Source organism: Macrotis lagotis, chromosome 7, assembly GCF_037893015.1.
Source record: "Macrotis lagotis isolate mMagLag1 chromosome 7, bilby.v1.9.chrom.fasta, whole genome shotgun sequence".
Lineage (NCBI taxonomy): Eukaryota > Metazoa > Chordata > Mammalia > Peramelemorphia > Peramelidae > Macrotis > Macrotis lagotis.
This window is the reverse complement of record NC_133664.1, coordinates 316,648-332,033: the sequence shown is the minus strand read 5'-3', so window position 1 is coordinate 332,033 and position 15,386 is coordinate 316,648. Positions and strand designations below refer to the sequence as shown.

The 15,386-nt window shown below is 41.7% G+C and overlaps 1 protein-coding gene across 5 annotated transcripts in view; it reads left to right on the top strand.

Moving 5' to 3' along the window:
• Positions 1-222: 222 nt before the first annotated feature.
• The window catches only part of SGCE (sarcoglycan epsilon), a 51,903-nt gene continuing 36,739 nt past the window's right edge, over positions 223-15,386 (top strand). For 4 of the 5 annotated variants that reach the window (XM_074195347.1, XM_074195346.1, XM_074195344.1 and 1 more), the window contains exon 1: positions 223-367. In XM_074195347.1, the coding sequence (XP_074051448.1) occupies positions 283-367 (85 nt within the window). In that variant the 5' untranslated portion in view covers positions 223-282. The remainder of the gene's footprint in view (positions 368-15,386) is intronic. The other variant, XM_074195345.1, reaches the window with a different exon arrangement.

The following is a 15,386-nucleotide window of genomic DNA, read 5'->3' as shown; positions in this document are numbered from 1 at the left end:
CGGGGGGCGGGCGCGGCGGGAGCGTCGGCGGAGGCGACTGCACGAGGCGAGAGCTGGCTCCGTCTGGCAGAGCGGCGCGCGGGGCGGGCTGGGGCGGCCAGCGCGCAGGCGCGGCCCGGAGCCGCAAGGGGGCGTGGCGGGGGCGTGGCGGGGGCGTGGCGGGGGCGTGGCGGGGGCCGGGCCGGGCCGGGCCGCCGCCGGGGGGAGCCCGAGAGCCCCGGCCGCTCCGGCCGGGCGGGGCCGCGCGGGGCCGAGGAGCCCGAGCCCGGACCGAGCGGGAAGATGCTGCGGGCGCCCGGAGGCCCCGCGGGGGGACCCTGGCCGGGCAGGAGCCCCGCCGCCGCCGCCGCCCTGCTGGCGCTCACAGGTGCGTCCGCCGCCCCCGGGAGCCCGGGCCCCGCGTGGGCCCGCCCCGCCCTCACGCTCACCCTCTCCCTCTCCCGGGCCCGGGCCCCGGCCCCTCCCGCCGCGGCCCCACGCGTGATGGACACGGGTCCCGGCACCCCCTCGCGTCCCGGCCGCGGCCGCCTCCCCTCCCCCTCCTGGTTCTCCCCTCACTCCGGAGGCCGCAGCGCAGGGGCGCCAGCGGGGCTTGGGGGGCCCCGGGGCAGCTCCAGCCTGCCAAGGAGGCCGCCCCCAGCCTGGCTCAGCCCGCCGCGGCCCCCGCTGGCCCCTCGGACGGCCGCGCCCCCAGACCCCCGTCCTGGGCGCCCGCCAGCTCCCCGAACCCCGGGCTCAGCCTTCCCTCACTTAGTGGGTGTGCAGAGGGGCCCGTGGGGGCCTGCGGGAGACCCCAGCTAGCCTCGTCCGTGCGAGCCACACTCCCAGTCACGCTGCCCCAGGTAGGGCCTTTATCCACTTGGTCTTTTCTGTGTGGATGGTGATAGCAAACTTTGGGGAAGAGTGGCCCAGTGCACCCCAGAAGAGTGTGTGTGTGTGGGGAAACTGAGGCATGGTGTCACAGACCACTTGCTTCTTGAATGGCCCTCTTCCATCACAACCCAGGGAGCTGGGGATGATCGCCTCACTCTGGCCAACCCTGCCCCGTTAATCCTCACAGATTAGCCCCCTAGATGATTTAGGCTATTTCTGTTAGTACCTCCTTCAAAGGCACACACACACACACACACACACACACACACACACACACACACTCCTAGAAAAATAAATTAGGGAAAAATAATCCAATCTGGTTCCCCTTAGAATTCTGAGAACCCAGTTGAGCTGCTTGGACTGAAGCTCCCTCTACCCATTCCCTCAGCCTCACTCCCCTAGGACACTGCTCTCTGGGACCACCCTCCTTAGTGGATTTTCTGTCCTCTCTGCCCCCCCCCATACCAGATCAGTTCTGGGACCAATCACAGGCCACCCCACCCAAATTTCCTTTTGGCCCAACTCCACTCCATCCAGTATTGTCAGCCACCCCCTGCATTATTCTACCATCCACCCCAGCCACCACCTTTCTATTCAGGACATTAGCATCCATGGTGATGCTCCTTCATTCAGTGTGCTCTTCCATCCATTGACCTCCCGCAGTCCAGGAGGATAGCCCCTCGTTTGGACTTGTCCTCCCTCTCTTGGGTGTCCTGTAGTCACAGTCTGGAACACTACTGACCTCCTGTGTGATTATAGCTTCCTGGGCCTCACCCTTTCTAGCCTCCAGGACTTCCGTGCTCTCTGCCTCCCTGGACCTGCTACTACATTTAGAATATTGACACACTCTCTGGTCCTTGTCCCCACCATGTTCTCCAAACCCCAGCTCTGGGTTCCTCCCACACTGGGCTTATCTGATAGTCCCTTGGTCTTCTCTGGCCTCAGCCAGTCCTCTCACTCTGCCAGCCAGTTCTCCATCATAGTTCCCACAGCATCTGTTCCTGACCTCATCTAGCACCACATTCCTACCCATGCCCATTGAAGATCTGAACTCCTTTGAAGAAAGGAGTTCAATGGAATTTCAGCCTCATCCCATCATTTTCTTGCTCCAGACTCAGTGGAGGAGGAGGCAGTCTTCCTGTTGGGTCAAGTCATCCCTGCCCATCTTCTCTGGAAGCTTCCCCTCTGTCTTACTCCTCTGAATACTCTCATTTTCTTTACTTTTGTTTTTTTTCTATTTTTATCAGTCTTTTGTCCTTTTTGTCCTTAGAGAAACATTATTTTCAAATTATGAGATTCACATATCACCTTCTCCCTCCCCTCTCTAGAGAGTGTCAAAAAAAAAAAAAGAGGAGGGGTAGGGAGCAAACCAGTCAAACTAACCCATCCTTGAACCATGCCTTGACAGCACAAGCACAGTTCCTACCTCAGGAATCCATGGATAGGGGTGAGTGGGAGGAGGAATGTCATTTCCTCAGCAACAGTTTTGTTTTATTGTTCATTTAATTTGTGTGTCTTTTTCTGGTTTTTCTTCCTTCACTCTGGATCAGTTTTCCCTGGCTTCTCTGAATTCTTCAATTTCATTATTGCTTATCACCAAGTAATATTACATCATTTTCATTGACCTCAATTTATTCTGCCATTCCCCAATCAACAGTTTCTGTGTTAGGACAAAAAGTCCTGCTAAGGATATTTTGTTGTAAATGAAACCTCCCTTTTCTCCTTCCTCCTTTTTTTCCTTTCCTCCTTTCCCCCACACTCTTTTTTTCTTTCTTGGGGTATACGCTTAACAATGAGTGGAATCTCTCAGTCAAAGAATATGGATATTTTAGTCACTTTATTGGCTAACTAAAAATTTCTTTCCAAAACAGTTGGACCAATTGAACAACTCCACCAACACTGTAACAGTGTACTCATCTTTCCACAGCATCCCCAATATCAACTCATTCTGTCTTTTGTCCTCTTGCCAATTTGCTGAGTGAGTGTAAACTGAAATCATGGGGTGGGTTTGATTCACATTTCTCTTATTAATGATTTCTAGTATTCTTCATATATTGTTAATAATTTGAATTCTTTGAGAACTGTTGCTATCCTTTGACCAGTGCATATAAGACATTTCCATTCAGAAACGGCCAGCCATCAGTAGTATATGTAAGCATAGGTGCTATTTCTTAGAGCTCTTAATATCAGAGAAATGTCTTAGTTATATTGAATTTGTTACTCACAAAAGCTTTTATAGTTTCAAAGAAATTTAGCTCTTTCCTCTCCATTGTTTGATTTAGATCTCTCCTCTTTACTGCAGCTATGGAAGATACTTGAGCTAATTCTCTTCATTTGGGGGGGTGTGTGTGTGAACTTTACAGTTCAAGTTATGTATCCATTTGGAGCTTCTTCTTTCTCTTATAATCAGCCTCCTCTTTATCCATGGTCTCATTCCCTCCCTGCCTCCAAACACCCCGAGACCTCCCTAATCCTGGGAAGAATCTTCCCTTGGTACCACTCTTCCCTCAATCAATCAACCCTTATATCTTTCCTTTTGCAGTCAAACTTCTAGAAAAGAACTGTTTACCCTTGTTAATTTCTTTCTCACTTAATTTTTTTAAACAAATTTTGACATTTATTTTTAAAAAATGTTGTTTCAAATTTTCTCCCCTTCCCAGTCTCTCCCCCACTCATGTTAGCCAATCTGATGGTTGTGAGGTGGTACCTCAGCATTGCTTAAATTTTCATTTCTCTAATTAGTGATTTGGCATGTTTTTCTTATCAATATAGTTTTGATTTCTGCTTTTGAAAACTGCCTGTTCAGATCCTTTGACCATTAATCAATTGGGGAATGGCTCTTATTTTTGTAACTTTGAATTCCTTATGGATTTGAGAAAGGAGGTCTTTATCAGAGAAACTTGCTATAAAATTTCCCTCCAGTATCCTGCCTTCCCTCTAATTTTGGCTCCTTTGCTTTTGTTCATGAAAAAGTGTTTTAATTTTATGTAATCAAAATTATGTTTTATTTCCCATGATCTTCTCTTTTTTGATCACAAACTTCCCTTCTTCATAGATCTGACAATAAACTATTCCACACTCCCCTAATTTGCTTATTAACTAAATCATGTATACTTTTTTTTATCTTATCTTAGCATATGATATGAGAAAGGTGGTTTTCTGCCTGTTTCTCTCAGATTATTTTCTAGTTTTCCCAGTAGTTTTTGTTGCAAAGTGAGAATTTGTGCTCAAAGCTGGAATCTGGGTTTATCAAACACTCGATTACTGTGTGCATTTTCTACTATATGCTATGTACCTAATCTAGTCCACTGATCTGTTGCTTAACCAGTGCCAGATTGTTTTGATGTTTACTAGTTATGAAATACCATTTGAGATCTGTTATGCCTAGGCCACCTTCCTCTACATTTGTTTTCATTGATTCCTTTGAAAGTCTTGACTTTTTGCTCTTCTAGTTGAATTTTATTATTTTTTCCTAGTACTATAAAATAATTGTATGAATAATATTAATAAACATTTTAATTTATAATATACTTGTAAATTATAATTTTGTAATGCATTTGATATATTATAAATAAATTTCTGATAGTTTATAAAATAATTCTATATATTTATAATATATTTATATTAATTTGTAAGTATTATTTATAAACAATGAAACTAAAATGGTATGGCATTAAATAAGTAAATTAATTTAGGTAGAACTCTAATTCCTATTATATTAACTTGGCTTATACCTGAGCAGTTAATAATTCTCCATTTGTTTTGATTTGTTTTTATTTGTGTAAAGTATTTATATGTATATATGTATACTGATTTATGTGGGTTTATTTTATGTTTCATATAGTTTTTAGTTAATTCTCTAGGGTTCTCTAAGCATGCAATTATATATCAGTGACAGTTTTGTTTCCTTATTACTTACTTTTTTCCTTCAATTTATTTTTCTAATTTCTAGAAAATAATGCCTTAATGCTGTAACTAGCATTTCTAAAACAATATTGAATAAAAATGGTGATAATCACTTTCATCATAACTTCCTCATATCTCCCGGATCTTATTAGGGAGGCTTCTAATTTATCCCCATTACAGGCAGTGTTTGTTCTTGATTTTAGGTAGACACTCCTTATCATTTTAAGAAGAGCTCCTATGATTTTTCTGTGTTTTAAGTAGGAGAAGTTGTTGCTTTTGTTGAAAGTCTTTTCTGCATCTATTAGTTCAAATATACTTTAAAATTTCCTACTAATGAACCATCTCCACCTTTCTGGTATAAATTCCACTTGGTCATTGTGTCTGTTCTTTGGAATATATATTGCTCTACTCTCCTTAGTGGTGTTTCATTTAAAAAATTTACCATGCATGTTCATTAGGGAAATTGGTCTAGAGTTTTCTTTATCTGTTTTTGCTCTCCTTGGTTTAGGTATCAAAACCATATTTTTAATAAAAAAGAAAACTGATAGGATTCCTTTACCTATTTTTTTCAGATTGTTTATGTAGTGTTCGAATTAGTTTTCCTTTAAATGGTTGGTAGAATTGACTTGTCAATCCATCTGACACTGAATTTTTTCTTAGGAAATACATTTTTGGCTTGTCTAGTTTCTTTGTTTTTAAGATTCGGTTATTTAAATATCTTATTTCCTATCTTGTTAATCTGGGCCATTTATATTTTTGTAGAAATTCATCCAATTTTCACTTAGATTGTCAGTGGCATATAATTGGACAAAATAGCTCCCAATAATTGTTTCAATTTTATCTTGAATGGTCTTTCATTTGCCTTTTTTCCATTTTTGATACTGGTTTTGATGCTGTTTTTCTTTATTTTTTCTTTTTACCTACTTAACCAATGATTTTACTTAATTTGTTGGGGATTTTTCCATTAAAACTAGTATGATCATATTGCTTTCCTGCTCCTTTATTAGTTAGATATACATCTCCCTTTGTGGCATTTAAAGGCCTATTAAGGCTCATTCCTCATCTTCATGTGTTCCATGGGCCAGTCAAACCCTCCTCCTCACCACATCCAACACTACTCCTTACACACACCCTTCATTTTTTTATCTCCCTCTCTTCACGCAGCCTATCCTCCATGCCTAGAATGGATTCTTCCTTCAAATTTGTATCTCAAAAATCTTGGTTTGCTTCAAGATTCAGTTTAATTCCTCACAGCCTTCCATTAATTCACTTGATTCACCATCTCACTGTTCCTGCCTTCCACTCTACAAAGATGACTTTGTGTTTATGTGTGTGGGTATATGTGATGTGTGTCTGTGTATGACAGGTATATAAATGTGCATGTGAGTGATATGTGCACACACAGAATGTATGCGATAGGGACATGTTGCTGCATGTATGTGTATATGTTTGATGTATGTATGAACCCTCATGCTCCTGGGCATCTTAAGCCCTCAGTGCATCCACCCCTCAGGGATCCAGGCATCTCTCTGGATGTTAGAGAGAAGGTGAGTACTCGCTCACCTTCTCTGGTCAAGGCAATGCTCTCTACGATGGTCCCTGTCCCTGTGAACATAGGGCCATGTTGACTCCTCTGGCAGAATGAGAGTCTTTTGGAGTTTAGAGTCCCCTCACGATGCCTGGTGTCTAGGGACAAATTCCTGTTGAGTCTCAGTTCTTCTCCTAGAGTTGATCAGTGGCCAAGTTTGATCAGTACTACTGCAGCTTTTTTTTTTTACCTCTTTCCTTTTCTATCTACTGCCATATGTAATGACCATCTGAATCCAGACTTTTATTAAAACTCTGCCCAGACCACTGGAATAGCTTTCCTGGTACCCTCCTTCCTCAAATTGCACCCCCTCCAGTCTATCTTCTATTCAGTCACCATATTGATATTTCTAAAAAGCTGGTCTGGCCACATCAGTTAACTAGACTAGGATCCAGATTTATCTGGTATTGAAAGTTCTGTACAGATATTCACTGGTTTGTTTACTGCTTAGGGGAGGGGGGTGGGGAGGAAGGGTAGAAGAAAATTATGTGACTTATAAACATGTAAGTAGATGAATGTTGAAAACTTTAATTACATGTAATTGGAAAAATTAAATAAAATAGCAATCAATCAAAAAACAGATAAAGAAAGCTCTGGACATCCTTGTCCCATCCTATCTCTCCAGAATGATGAGCTCTTACTTCCCCTTCATACAGTCCATGTCTGAACCAACCTGACTGGCTCACCGTTTCCCATTCATGAAATTCCATCTACCACCATCACACTTTTGCATAGGCTGTCCTATGTCTAGAATTCTCTCCCTCCTCTCCTTCATCTATTGAGAACTTTTGCAGACCTTTAGGGATGGACTCAAGTGCCACCTCATCCAAGAGGCTTGTCTTGATTTCTCCAGAATTAATGATTTGTGTCCCCCCCCCCCAATTATTTTGTGTTTGTATTTAGACTGAATTTACTTTTTGGTGAATGTTTCCTCCTTTTCCACCTTTCCCCATCCCCATCCCAGTGGAATGTAAGTTCTTTTTCCTTCCCCTCTGCCCTCCTAGCCTAGCATAGTATGTCTGACTTATGGTTGGTCCTTAACACCTATTGATTACTAAGTTTGGCAAATGCTTTGCAGGCAACTGTAAAGAAGGGGTTCACTCTACTAGTGGGTGACATCTTTCATGTCCCACATTTTCAGATGAACCTCTTTTTCTTATTTGGATTATGGTTGCAGAGAATTCACAATACAAATGGAAGAAAAGCCAATAGAAATGAAAACACATTTCCATGGAAGCTTCTCAGCAGTGATGGGCAGCATGTGGGTGGATGAATTGCTGGCAGCAATGTTAATCGCATGCTGAATACTCCATCTTCCATAGTCCCTCCCTCACAGACCTTGGTAACAGTTTCTGTGGTTTTAAGAAAATGCAGAGACTAAGAATTCACTGTAATCTTGGAAGGAGTTAGTTTGTAGCACTGAAGAGGGTGAGGAATCCTTCACAGATAACTCTCATGGCGAGTCTGTGAGACTTGGAGTTAACTGTTCACCTGGAGAAAGCCTAAAGGACTCTAAAGAGAGTGCAAAAAAAGTGCCCTTTTGGAGGGTAAGTTGAGACATAGTTTAACTCTTTCATTCCCTATGAACAAATTTAACATGTATTTTGAGAATTCCTAAACAGTCATAACAGCTAGAGGGGCTCAACAAATTTCTCTCTTGAGATTGACAGTTAACTGACATTTTGGAAAAGTGAGAGGAGTTGAACTAATTCAATTCTAAAAAGAACAAAATTATTGGTCTGTGGTTTTAATGTGTTGGAGGAGTTGGCAGTAGGCAGTGGGTAAGAGCAATTCTATTTCATCCACAGCTTCTTTGCCCTGCTTTTCTAAGGCACAGGGGCCTCTGCCTATGACCTTTTCCCCAGCCAATACATTATTTAAACATCTCTGATTTGTGCTTTTTACTGTTACCAAATTACATGGGCAGTGGCAGTCAAGTTTGTTGAAATCCATGGGTTTGGAATTTGAGACTGAAAGAGGCGTGAAGAAAAAAACACAAGAAAAGAGGATTTCCCAATTATACAGATGGGCCTCAAATGGTGAATAAGCAACTTTGCATTTTTTTAGGGTTTTTTTTGGCAAGGCAAGCAGGGTTTAGTGGCTTGCCCAAGGCCACACAGCTAGGTAATTGTTAAGTGTCTGAGACCAGATTTGAACCCAGGTATTCCTGACTCCAAGGGCGGTGCTTTATCCACTATGCCACCTAGCTGCCCACAACTTTGCATTTTAAGTCATTTCTGAGTAATACCAATGTATTCCCCTCCAAGGAAGTAATAAAGTGACCAACTGATACTAGATCAAAAAAGAGGGACTGGGGGTATTTGGGGGTGTTTGTCCATTAGGACAGCTTTGAAGAGTCACACCTTTGCATTATGTCTAATACAAGATCAGTTCCCAGTGGGGTCTTTACGTGTGGCCTGTTGTCCATGGAATTGCCACAATCTGTTGTGGGACTATTGAATTAAGCTAAAATGGGAAAATGGGCTGATTAAAATTACCTAAGATTCCAATCAATTCAATATTCTTTTATTTGGCATTTCCTGACTATAAGGCACCTGCTGGACTTTTGGAGTGGAGGGCGTCCACAGTTATAAATGGTAAACATTCTTTACTCCCAGGGAGCTTCCATTCAGTGAGAGAGAAGAAGCCCTTTCCCATTTGAAAGTCATCTCATTACATTAACTTTGGAACCATTTGTTTTCTGCTGTGTTCTAAATTCTGACAGGGTAGCTGTCTTTCATAACCATGTCATAGATCACCCAATGACAAACAGTTTTTATGAAGACCTAAGAGGTCTGTCTTGAACAGAAGATGGTGTCAACATGGAAAAAAAGTGGGTTTCCTTTGGGGAAAATGTTCTCATTTGGAGCTGTAGTGGTGTTGCGGTTAGAGTTCAGTTATAGTCAAACTTAGAAGGTTGCTAAGCTTCATCGTAAGACTCCCTACATTCTCTTGGGTCTAAGGAAACACTGTTCTTAAGATCAGCAACTTTTAGACAGAATGGGATCTACCTGTCTAGATTATTTCTTTTCTTTTCCAGCTAAGAAATCTGCCCCTTTAAGTGAGACCAGATGGGCAGACCTTTTGTTAAACAAACTAGCCTGAGGAGGATTGCCCCTCCTTGGGAGGGATGAGGTCCTTTTCCTTGGTAGTAGTCAGTCTGCTCAGGTCTGCTTCCCAAACAAAGAGAGACTCTTGTGTATATATTGTTTTGAGACCCTTAGCTCTAGGGACATTTGGTCCCTTCTTCCAAAGCTTTGACAGAGTTCTTTGGAGTTAGGAATTCACTTCATGTTGGCAAGATTGATTTATTGTGTGGTCTGCAAATTGAATGCTCAGCCAGGATGCTGCCTAGTTCCCAAAGATGCAGGAGAGTGAGTCTCTGGATGGGGAGGAAAGAAGCACATTCTCCTGGTCCCTTGGCACCTTTCAGTTGACATCTAATCTTGGGTCAGCTTTTTGTTGTGGATGTCATTTTGCTGTATCCCAAATGAGTTTTGTTATTTTGAACAAATGGCTGCTGAATAGCCACAGGGGATAAAAAGCTAGGTCTGGAGTCAGGAACACCAGAGTTTAAATCCTGCCTCAGATATTTCCTAGTTGTGTCACCCTGACTCTCAGACTTAGTTTCACTATCCACAAGATGGGGGTAATAATTGTACCTTCCTTCCAAAGTTGTTATATCACTCTGATTGCATGAATATATGTAAAGAGTTTTGCAAATTTTAAATATTGTATCTGTGTTCACTATTATGATTAGTAAAGTGTTATTTTATTGAAAGAAGCATAATAGACACTTATCAGTCTTGGAGATCCTAATTTGTACTAATAGAAGGATATACAGGCGAATTTTTATCAGCTCAGTGTCTTTTCTAGTGTTTTCTTAGCTATTATTACAGACAAATTGGTCTGCTAATACTCCTTATTTGGAAGTTACAGAAACCTCATTCTATGGACCATACAGTTTTCTTGCAATTCCAAATATATTGCCTTCTTTTAAAATCCCACTTGACCAAGAGTTGGGACTGATTTCTTTGTCATAGAATTTTATTTACTTATCTTAGTTGGGACTGATTTCTTTGTCATAGAATTTTATTTACTTATCTTCATCTTTCCTGATAATAACAATACCAACCAACATACCAAAAGAACAGAAGAAAAGAGGATTGATTAGAAATTGGAAATTAATAATTATCACATCAGAGAAGAGTTGGCAGCATTGGGGAGGGGGGGGTCTCTCTCAAGGGCTGGATGACTGGACAAAAACCATACAATGTTCTAGGTGACTTCCTAAAACTCCCAAATTTCAGACCAGTTGCCATTTTGAATTTCCACACCAGCTCTCCCCCCCACCCCCACCTGATGAAATCCCAAATTGAACTTATGTCCAGTTAAACATGAAGAGAAATCCTGTAGTTCCATTTCTGACTCCTACCCCTCTCTCATGGTACTTTCCTGGGGTCTCTCCCCTCTTCGCACAAAGCCTTTTTAAGACTCTATTCCCTTAACTGCACCATGGAGCTATGTGACTCAAGTCCTGCTCTCAGAAGTGGGTCTATACTCAGATTTACCCATGCGAAGGACCCAAACTATGTCACAGTGGTCCTTAAAAACTTTGGAGAGACCCTGCAGTGAAAAGCCCCAAGATGGAGTCTGGGCCTCAGTTTGATGCTGAACAAGTTTGACCCTCTATATCAGCACCTTTGCTGAGTTCACCCCTTGCCTAGACTGATTGCCCTCTGTCCTCAGTTCATAGAATCCTTAGCTTCATGAAAACTCAGTTCTTCAGGTCTTTTAGCTTTCTACATACCCTGAAATGAAGGAATGGTACCCTGGAAATAGGTCAGTCTTTGGAATCAAGAGATTTGAGCTCTATTCCTTATTCTTATTTATCGTATAACCACTCTCAGCCTCGTTTCCTCATCTCTAAGAGGTACCTTTCAGCTCTATACCTGTGATCTTATATCTTATGTAGCACAAAAGCATGGAATTAAATCCCATCAGGTCCATGAGTACCTCCACATTGTCAAAAAAAATCCTCATCCATAACACTCTAAAAGGGCATGACAAAATCCACTTCTTTTGTGAGCTGGGTTGTTGGCCCACTCTTATTTTGATGTTTGTCCTTCATTCTTGAAGATGACATCATGGAGGTGATTCCATAACAAGCAAGTGAATTGGAGTGAGGTGGGCTTGTGCTAAATCACCAGCCTCACTTTCACCTTCATAGTCATCTGGGTCCAGTGACCAGACAGGAATCAAGACTACTGGAGTTGGTTCTGGATGTGAGGCAGTCCAGGTCAGGTGACTTGTCCAAGGTTACACACTAGTAAATATCAAGTGTCTGGAGGCTGGATTCACACTCCCATCCTCCTGACTCCAAGGCTGTGCTCTATCCCCTGTATCACCTAGCTGAACTTCTTGCTCTTATACTAGCTGCTACCCAGAGATAGACCACTACCACATGCTTCTATTAAAATTCACCATTCTAGTGTGAGCTTCCACCAGTGTGTTTTCCCTCTAAACAATCAACCACTCGAAAGAGGTGATATTTAATGCAATAACAAGACTTTTAAAGTAAAAAAATTGTAGATGCTTTTATATTAAGTTAATACATAATAAAATACACCTTAATATACACAGGAACCCAAATCATTCTTTCCCTACCAAGGAATAGTGAGTAGTTATGAGGGAGAAGCACCTAAGAGAGGAAGACTCAGGGGTTCAGAGGACCTCAAAACTGGACTATAGGGGCCATTCAGGTACTTTTGTACAACACAAAACTAATTCTTAAGTCACTGCTTTACTCCTGAATCCCTCAGCTGGTCTTGGAGGATGCCAGAGAATAATGTTTTTTCCTTCTCTGCTCTAAATAGTATTTTTAAGCTCTTTCAGTAATAATCTCCTTTAAAAGACATCTAGTAATTGTTCTGAAAGTAAGCCTCAGTTTTCTTTAAGTTGAATCATTGACATTGTCATCTACCTGGACATCTCTGGATAGTCCAGATCAGATGGACCAGCTCTTCACTCCCCAGATGCTACCTGATTCAATCATGACCAAAACACAGGTTGATTGCCCCAGATGGCAACAGAGAGTGCCATGCCCTCTGTAAAGGTGGTGCTCTGTTGGATAAGTTGGCGCTAGAACCCTTGGTCAATAGTGGGCTCTCCTCTCCTCTTTACTGGGATCAAAGCATTTTCAAATTCTTTCATTAACTGACACTATCTGAAGGATACTTTTTAATCATATCTCAGTCTCCAAACATTTATCCTCATTTTAAAAGTTTATAATAATATACCAGGTATATGCAAATGAGCTGATACATCACTCTTAGGGCAAGAAGGTTCTTCAGGGGACAGAATGCCTGGCCTGGAGTTAGGAAGACTGAGTTCAGATCTGGTCTCAGACACTCAGTACTGTGTGTCCCTGGGCAAGTCACTCTACCCTCTTTGCCTTTTGCATTTTACAGATGAATTTCCATCATACAGATGAGAAGAAAATGGCAAACTATTTCAGTATCTTTGCCATGAAAACCCTAAATGGGATCACAAAGAGTAAGACACGACTGAAAAACAAAAAACAACATGCCTTGTGGCTTTGAAATCCTGCACATCTTTGGTATCCTTGAAACTAATTTTTTATACTCACATTTCTCTAATGAATAAATGAACTTCCTCTGCCCCTCTTCCCACATAATCAAGACATCATTCTTTATTGGTCACTAAGTGATCTGAGGGGTATCTCTTACACCACAGTTTTTTTCCCTCTCTATAATTGTCCAAATACTATCTAAAAGCATTGTGTGTGTGTGTATGTGAAAAACAAAGCTCTTTTTCTATTCTTCTTAGAAATCAAAATGTTCATCCATATTAATGGCAATATCCCCCATCATCTGACAAAAATCTCTTCCTTTACAAAGACATTTTTTGGGTCCTTTTTTCTACTAAACACCTCCATTTAACTTAAAGGGATAGTGTATCTTACTTATGGTTCAATCTGAGCTTCCTCATATATATATGTGAAATTACTTGTTGTCATGCCTGTTTTCAGAAAAGCCATTCTCCATTGCTTAGGAATCACCACCCAATGTGTGTATTATTCCATAGGACAGGATACTCTGTTCTCTTTGGGTTCCTGCTTTCATCCTATTCGACTTGAAGGGTTTTATTTAAAATGAAGGTTTGGCAAAGCAGGTGCCTGTTAATTAGGGAAGAGCTCTATCCATGGTGGTGGATGGATTGAAGCTGAATGCAGCAAAATGAAAATCTCCAAGTTCTGCCCAGAGACAAGATGTGAGAAAGCCCCTCCCTCTGCTTTGCAGAGGTTGGGGACCATGGCAACGCTGCATATCATGGCAGACTGTTGCCAGTATGTTGGTTAGTTTAGCTCGATGGGGCTTTTCCCCCCTCCTTTTTATTTTATTTTTTTGAAAGGGTTACCCCCTCTGGGAAGGGTTATGGAGAGAGATTTATTGGAAAGTAGAGACAATCTAAAAATTAATTAAATAAAAATAAATATGTGTATGTATAAAATGAAATCAGTCAAAGAAAAGGAAAGTGTGGACTTCAAGCTATCAATTAACATCCAGTAAGTGACTAGGTACCAGGCACCTTAAGAATATGAAGACAAAAACAATTAAATTGACCCTTCTGGGAGCTTAAATTTCATCACTTCTTTATCAATTTAGATTATCTTCATCTTTTATAGGGTGAGAATCAGCCTTGTAAAGGGGGAGGGGATTGGGAGAGCAATAATATATCAACACTAGGAAAAAACACACATCTCTAGTCATTTTCCTGACATTTGAATCACTTCTTTCCATCAGGATTATATTGGATATTTTGAAGGTTATAGTGAAGCTTTTCTCTTTTTCTAAACAGCATAGCATACTGCCTGGGCTTAAGAAATACTTATTCTCTTTCCTCTCCCTCCTTCTATTTGCTGTCCTGCTTTCCTCAGTAAAGGCCTCCCCCCAATATTATGAGATACGTTTTATTTTTCTGTGTGTTTATAACCATATCTGATAATTTGGAGACCCAGAATCCTAGAATCTCAGAGGTGGAGGGAACCTCAAGGCTTCCCTGATCCAACCTCTACCTGAACTTCCATGTTTTGCCAAGTGTACCAGCATGGGGCAGGCAGGCAGTCCATCCTTTGCAGGAAAACTTCAAGTGAGGGGGAGCAAATTACCACCAAGGTCATTCCTAACAAGTTTCAGAATAGCAATGGATAACCTCAGACTTATCAGTCATATACAAAGTTTTTGACTGGGGGGAAATGGCCTTTTTCTCTTTAATATCTTTGTTCTAGGACTTATTAGCCTGCCTGGAGATATTTCTAGTTGGCCCTAAGGACAGGAATTCTCCTCTTATCTTAAAGATCTTTGACATCTATTTGAATTCCGATGAAACTTAGGCCAAAAGAAAGAGAGTTATGTTTGTGAAATGAAAATTTACTCTGTATAAGAGTCTAGGTAATTTTTTTTAAAGGAAGGATCAAATCACATAAAATTGTTCTCAGATTGTTTTAAAATGTGTTCTAGAAATCCTGACTCTTAAAATCTTCGTGATATGTTCTCATTTGTTCCATTCTGCCTCAATTATTACCCATAGACCATGATCTTGTACAGACATCCACTAGTGGTCAGGAAGAGGCATTAGGTGATCAGAAGAGAAGCTGGAGTTTATCTTAGCCACCAGTGATGACTTGTCCAGCCCATTTTGATCTGGATAGAAAAGCTCCTTGCAACAATGGCAAGTGCAGCAACATAAAATAAATTTTTTTCTAGCCTAGCCCTTCACCTGAGGCTCAGAGATGGCTTCTCCCTAGTCTTCTCCTTTTCTGTGGCCACTGGACCCTTTTGTGTTTTTTTCTGAATCCTCAGGGCCTGGCACAAGGCAGTCACTCAAACAATGTAGGTCATGGTCCATTGGCTACAGTAATATAACCTCATAGAGGCCTTGATCTGGACTAGTTAAATCTAGCCTCCCTAGCCCTTAGTCCCAACACCCAGGTGTT